Below are 7,457 nucleotides of genomic sequence, written 5' to 3'. Positions count from 1 at the left end.
TACTACAATATATTCGTAGACAAATTTTTTATTTTATTTTATTAAAAATACTTCACTGCCAAATTTTGTGGAGATATACATGCTATATTGAAAGTTATATGTATTAAATCTATAAAGACTTTAAACGAGTACAAAGAGGTCACATGGCCAGTCAAATTGACCAAGCCCGTATTGAGAGAGTTAAATATGAAGTGAAGGAAATGGCCAGAATTAAAACTCAAGGTAAACCCATGCTGCTGTCACTTACATAACATAAAAACATTTTCATTAAATATGAAATGGATTTCTTATAGGAAAAATATTTTACAGAATGCTAGTCTTTAAATGTCAGTCAGCACACTTTGGAACAGATAAAGCATATTTAATTTAATATGTATTGCTTCATTAGAAGAGATGTCGGGGAAATATTGATTATATCTCAAGACTAGCCAACTCTTGTGTCCTTAAGGGAGAGAAAAATTTAAAGTTGTCCTCAAAAGTATAATTTTTATTTATAAAATATTTTGGTTTTAAAGAATGTGCCAGAATTTTCATTCAGACATAAATAAAAAATTTCAGTATTAGACATGTGTAGAAATTTGGTGTGATAATCTTTTTTTTTTTTAGAATGATGATTTCATTTCTTGTATTAAGCTTTTGCAATGCTAAATTGTGTATTACTTCTGAAATTTTTAATAGCTGAAATTTTTAATAGTTATTATGTGTATGAAAATTACTCCCAGGAACACTTGTAATGTGATGAAAAACAAATTTCTGTAAACACAATATTATGGCATAATTAATGTAGTAATATTTCACATAGAGCCACAAAAACTTATTTGATATGTATAAATAGTAAACACAGTTATATTACTTTCATTACTTGTGGATTGCAAGGACATAGTATAAGGCTATGGATAAATATTTCTTGTGTATAGCATAAGTGTTATTGCAAAAATTATATATGACGTTATCAGAAGGTGCAAGGAAATTTTTCTCCGTGTGTAATTATTATTCAGTGTAATCTCAGTCATCCAATGGTATTGTCAACATTAATTTCATAAAAATAGATTCAGCTTCTCAGAATCTAGTCTTTCTGGAAGGTACCTATAAAAACTGTGATGATAAAGTATACTTGACCTTTATTTGTGGATATAACACAGAAGTGAGTCTGTCAGTCAGTTTAATATTAAGTCTAGTATTTTATAACATGTTGTTTGGTATCTTAACTTGCAGCACCAGTTGTGTAATTAATCTAAACTAGAAGATTGTGTTTAATACACAAACATCATGTTTAGTTTTCTTAAAGTGAAAGATCCCCCTGACATTTAGTTTTCAGGAAAAGAACAACTTTTCTATTTAAGACTTGGTTATCATATCTTTTTGTTTAGCTTAAAGTTGATTTACATCTAGAAAGTTACACATTTCAAATAGCAGATATTTATCTTTACTTTTTTCAGTCTGAAAACTGTGAATGGCATTGTTCTAAGTATTATAGTTCTTGAGTTATTAAAAAGTAACTGTTTTTCTATGTAGAAGCTTGGGAGTACACATGTCAAAGGTTAGATCTATCACTTTGGATGTCTGGGAACCAGAGCTGCTGAAAGTGATGGGAGAACTAGGAAATACATTTGTTAACAGTATCTATGAAGCACATGTTAATGAAAATATTGCTGTGCGGGCCACACCAGATTGTCTTAGGTAAGAAGTTTTGCTTTTTTGTTTTTTCAGTTGCTATAGTTGATGAAAAAGTTAGTTATGATAACCTCTTATGTTAAAACTGACCAAATTATTTCTCTGTAAAGTATCAGCATACCTGTTACTTTTAAGAAGATAATGTATGTATTTGTAATGAAGCATTTCAGCTATTGTGTCAATTAGTATAGAAAGTCATTGCCTGTAGGGTACTTATCTTCAAAGATATTAAAACTTTTGTAGTTTATAAAATTTCATCTTCAAACACTTGTGGTAATTAGGTAAGTTTGTTTTAAAACATATAACTTGGTGAAGAATATGAGGATATACTTTTTGTATTTTTTAATGTGCCAGGATAGATGGCACTTCTTATTTTTGAAATATTTAAAAGCACTATTTTAATTATTCTTAACACGTGATATGTTAACTAGAACTGTCATCTAATAACATAATCCACTTAACAGGTGGTAATCAAATTAAACTGTAAACCATTTTTGAATTTTAAAGAATGTTTAAACAGAAGCTAGCTGAAAATTAAAATAAATTGGAATAAAATATAATTCAGGGAAGAAATTTCATAGTAGCCTGTGATTAATAAAATAAATGAAACTGTTCAACTTTATGTAGTCATTTATTATTCATTTTGTTAAATTAATAATTTTGAACTTCATACTTTGATTTATTTGGTATTAGTAGAGACACGTAAAACATTTACAGTCAAAGTAGTATCTTTATTACAGCAGTACTTTATTTACAGAATTTCTAGAATAATATAAAAGAATTATAATCACAGACACTGAAATCTATAAATCCACTTGTCTTAGACGTAATTTTAGTTAAGCCTTTATTATGTCGGCCTATATTCGATACAGAGATAAGTTAACACTGTAACATGTGTATGTTTTTTGCTTTAGTTTACTAAACTTTACTAAAGTTAATACTATTAATAAATAAGCTTATAACATTATTCTATGACCTGTTGTTAGACCGTTTTAAATACTTTGGTAAGTTTTTAGTATTTTATTGTACAAAATGTCTACCAAAGTATATTTACATCAATTGAAATCAAGTATGCATGCACATTTCAGGACAGAGAAAAACTGAGTATTATTATAATAGATTGTAAAATATATTTATTCAGTAATAATTCGGTTTCAGTAATGACATTTGTAAGAAAACTGCACTTGAATATTGGCTATTTGTACAGCTTAATCACAAGTTTTAATGAAATCTCGGAATACTATCAGTACTATTGTCTAGTGATAATGTACCGACATTTGCAGAATAAATGAAATTTTTAAATGAATGAAATACATTGATTTTTAAAATAATATGCCATTGCTAATTGAAATTATTTTAATTCTTCCAAATAACACAATTTTGACAAAAGCACAAGTTACACTGAATGGTAAAATGTATTTCCGAGATGATACCTCACCACAGATTTAGCTATATTACTCGTGCATCTGCCAAAGAGGATTGCATGCCACTAGCTTTCAGGTAACTCTCACCTAATTTCACCTGAATTGCATTACTATGTGATGATGTCATCATATGACAATAGCCCTCCACCAGTAGGAGGGCAATACACTTCCAGGCACAATAACTCTACCTATGCACTTGTACTTGCGAAACTTCATTCTTCTCATCAACATTGTGTTGATCAGACATGGCTTTTGGAGGCTCATTAACTGTCAGGATTGTTGAAGCCATTGTTCAACATGTTGTGGATTACCGTATGCCTAATGGGCCTTTTAATCCAGTCTTGTCAGCTGATTTCTTTCTCCTCAGTTGGGAATAGTTTCTTGGACTATGACTTTCTCGTGATTTCCTTTCAGTAGTACCCTACTATACATGAAATGACCTCAAACTTTCAATCTCCTTCTGGATTTCATTATTAAGTATGTTCTTTTCTTTTGCCTGCATTTTTATTATTTATCATTTTCTTACTTCCTGATCTGTGTTTCTGTATTAGGATTTATAATGTTTCCTTTCACTAATAGCTCCTTTTTCATGCTCAAATGCCTTGTCCCCCTCACAGTTGTGATTACTTTAGTCATGATTTGTAGACTTTCATCCTTTCCTTTTCTTGATTCCCTGTCATTGGTATCTGTTTGGCCAGCTTGAGGATTAGGTCTCTTACTTTCTATTGTATATTCTGGTTCTGCATTTTCATGTTTTCTTCTTTTTCTCTCTCCTGTATTCCCTTTCCTAACTCAGCCTTTTATCTGAGGCACTTCTTCATGCCTCAGGTAGGCTCCTGTAGAGTTTGTTCCCTTCTCTGTTTGGCCTATTCTACTTCTGCTGTATCTTTCCTTCCTTTGTTCCCATGAGACTCATTGGGTCAAGTTATGTTCCTCTTTACTGTACTCCTTGCTTCTTCTTGTGTACTTGTTATTTGCCTAGCTTCCTTTCTTTGCCTGGATGTCTTTAGTGGTATTCCTTTCTCCCTGGTTTCTCTGATATTATTTGGCTTCTAGCCTCATTATTTTCCCAGATTTTTTATTCTGTCTCGACCTTACACTTTACTCCTATTCCTGGTCTAGATCAGTCTACTCCTCGCCTTCCCATTTTGTATTCCAGGCCTTCATCTTTTTTTCTCACCTTCACTCTACCAGAAGTCTAATTTTTCACTCTTCTTGTCAGTGACTTTTACACACTCACATTTCTGTGGATGCCCATCTCTTCTCATGCTGTCAGTCTAATTGTATACCAACAGTCATTTTTCCTCCTTTTCTATTTCCTCACTCCTCTTCCCATTTCTTTTTCACCTCCTTCTGACCTCATCTATGGTCTTTTTTACCAGGTTTGAGGTTGGCCATGGTCTATGTGTCAGACACCATACTACACTTTCAGCCTGTCCTCTACTTTTTTTCTGTATTCTGTTCATCTTTTCCTTGTCTTCCCTTAAACTTAGCATCTGTCCCTTTTGTATTCATTGTTTTTGTTTTATCTTCTGATGACTTCCACAGGTCACCATTCTTCAATCGTTCCATTGTCTTCAGGGAAAAATACATAGTATTTCTCGTTTAGAGCCACTTTTGCATTTTATAGGTCCCTACCAGGTGGCTGGTATTGCTTCCCAGGGTATACTTACCCAAAATCTGCATTGAGCCATAATAATGGAAAGCACTCATTTCATCTGTCTTGGCTCTAATTGTGCCAACTGTGAGATGAGATGATTTGCAAGACCTCTTGAAGTATCCTTGAATTATTACATGCAGTAGTGCAGTTCAAATAAACTTGCATGAAATTAGGTAGGAATTACCTCAAGGGTTGTGGTATGCAAATCTCTCTGGCAGATGCATGAGGAAGAGAACTAAATTTGTGTTTGGAGGTGAATATCCATCAGAATTACATTTATGGGTAAGAAAAATGTTAACTTCAGCAAATTAAACCCCAAAAAATTGGTTTTAGTACAATCATAACAAGCAGCAACATAAATAAAATGGGATTCAAATCGTTCAGAAATTTTTCTTTTTTAATTTATCCACTTTTACATTATATTTTTAAAGGCTTGTTAATTTATATATCCTGACAATTTTTCTTAATACCACATTTCTATATGACTGAATGTTTTCTTCTAACTTTGCTGTTTTGTACATGTAAAATGTTTGGATTAGATAAATTTAAAGCTAGAGGTAACTACACATGTATATAGTTACAGAAAAGAGTTGTAATGAGTGATAACTTTGATGTATTTGACAATAAAACTGATTATTGATGTAAGCAGTAATAATAAAGAGGTATAATAAAAGTTAATGACAATTAGTGACATATTTGGCAACACTAGAAATACAACTTGAGCTAGACATAACTATTATGACTAGTAATATATGTAGTAACACCTAAAGAGATAGTTCTAAAGCTAGATGTAATTGATGAGGTGTTTAATAATATAAAAAGAATGGTAACTAATATTGTATTTAGTACCATTTTTGATATAATCTGGAGCTAGTGATGACAAATTAAGTGTTTAGTAACTTTAATGAGGTGAAATTAGTATAAACTAGTAAAGTATTTAGTGATACTGGACAATGCTAAGAGTAAGTGGTGTATTTAGTAATATTAGAGATATAAAGCTTCTAGTAAGTTCTTACATGTTATTAACTCAGTGAAATGTTTTTGAATAAAAGATAGTGATACATACTGATGTTTATAGAAATGTCAGAGAGACTTGGATCAGAGCAAAGTATGTGAAAAAAGCCTTTGTTCAAAGCTTCCCTTTCTCTGTACCTGCCAATAATGAAGAAAAGATGGGGAGAGGGATGCCAAGAAGGTGGAGTGTTCGTAAGCAGAATAGGCGACGTAGGAGTTTGAAATTACGATCAGAAAATAAAGGTGTGTTTTTAATGATGTTTTGTTATACAGAAGTTTAGTTTGATATATATTGAGTATAACACAATCTTCTAAAGCTGTTGAAAGTGTAAACATATTTGTAAATATTTTATTCCTGCATACCTCAATAAACTAACAAGTATGTGTAATACTGTTTCAAGTATACATTTTTTAATCCACTGGTGAAGAGACTTTCATTGTTAAAACTCATCATGTTTAGGGTATTTTCTTAATAGTGTTAGATTGTATACTGTGGTATTTTAGTAAGTTTAATTTTAAATATATTTTTATTGCACCTTTAGTTGAACATACAACAATATTCTTATGATCTGCTGTCCTGTATGGATTTCTTTCACATTTTTTTTTATAATCTTTAGGCTTATCTTGTAAATTCTTATTTTAATATAATTACAAGTTCATCTTCAACTAAGAATTTTTCTGTTTATGTGTATGATTAGTAGGAAATCTTAACTGGTGTTCTATATACATCATTCTTACATAAATGGAGATTCTCACTGGTTGTCTTTTTTAATTATTTAAGACAATCCCTTCATATTATAAATTTTTGTAGTTTTGCAAGACTTTACTTTGTGCATTGGGTTTTTAAACCTATCAAGTAATCATTTTTTTTGATGTTATTTTATTTTATGAAGTACAAAGTAACTATTCTGGTCAACTTGACTTTTTTCTATCTTGTTTGAAAAGTCTTGCTTTTTTAGTTCTTAAATTATATGTTTTTGTTTGTTATCTGTGTGTTTGTGAACTTCAAAATTCGTTGTCATTCTGAACAATCATTATAGCTAATACTGGTACTAAATATACCATTCATAGTGTTTCTTTACTGATTTTATCTGTTACCATTATCACCTTTTATCTTTCTGTAAAAATATTAAAAATGTTTTTGTCTACAAGACTTATAATGTTTACTAAAAACAAATTAAAGAGCTAGGAGTTTCAAATTTTAGGTTTTTTGCTTTTAATTATGTTCAGTTTATGTTTCTAATTGATTGGAAACTGTAGAAGTCTATTATTGATGTTACAAATTTCTGAAGTTGAGAAATTGGAGATCAGGTGTGTCACATGACACAAAAAATGAGCATGAGATTTTTTAATATTTAGTTTAGAAATTAAGAAGTTAAAACTTAGGTAATATAAAATTTGAATTATAAACTACATTTTCACATCAAATTTATTGTAATACATTAATTGATGAAATTTTGGAAGATTGTGACATACACAAAACATCCACGTTCATATATGTAGGGTTAAATAAGGAAAATATATTAACACTATAGATACTAAACAAAGAAATAGACCAAGTTAAAAAATCAATATAAACATGTTGCTGGTTCTGATACTAAAATAACAGCTAGATTCTCTTTGCTGAGTGTACTGGAAATAAACTAATCTAGTGGAATATGACATCATCAGTTTTAATAATTGAT

The 7,457-nt window shown here is 30.4% G+C and overlaps 1 protein-coding gene across 2 annotated transcripts in view; it reads left to right on the top strand.

Moving 5' to 3' along the window:
* Window positions 1–7,457, top strand: part of LOC106469576 (arf-GAP with coiled-coil, ANK repeat and PH domain-containing protein 2-like) — a 63,356-nt gene that overhangs the window by 32,480 nt on the left and 23,419 nt on the right. For both annotated transcript variants that reach the window (XM_013930079.2, XM_022398149.1), the window contains exons 15-16: window positions 1,516–1,680; window positions 5,837–6,015. In XM_013930079.2, the coding sequence (XP_013785533.1) occupies window positions 1,516–1,680; window positions 5,837–6,015 (344 nt within the window). The remainder of the gene's footprint in view (window positions 1–1,515; window positions 1,681–5,836; window positions 6,016–7,457) is intronic.

The sequence above is a fragment of the Limulus polyphemus genome, unplaced genomic scaffold (genome assembly GCF_000517525.1).
Source record: "Limulus polyphemus unplaced genomic scaffold, Limulus_polyphemus-2.1.2 Scaffold3553, whole genome shotgun sequence".
Taxonomy (NCBI): Eukaryota; Metazoa; Arthropoda; class Merostomata; order Xiphosura; family Limulidae; genus Limulus; species Limulus polyphemus.
This window is presented reverse-complemented; position numbering and strand designations above follow the sequence as displayed.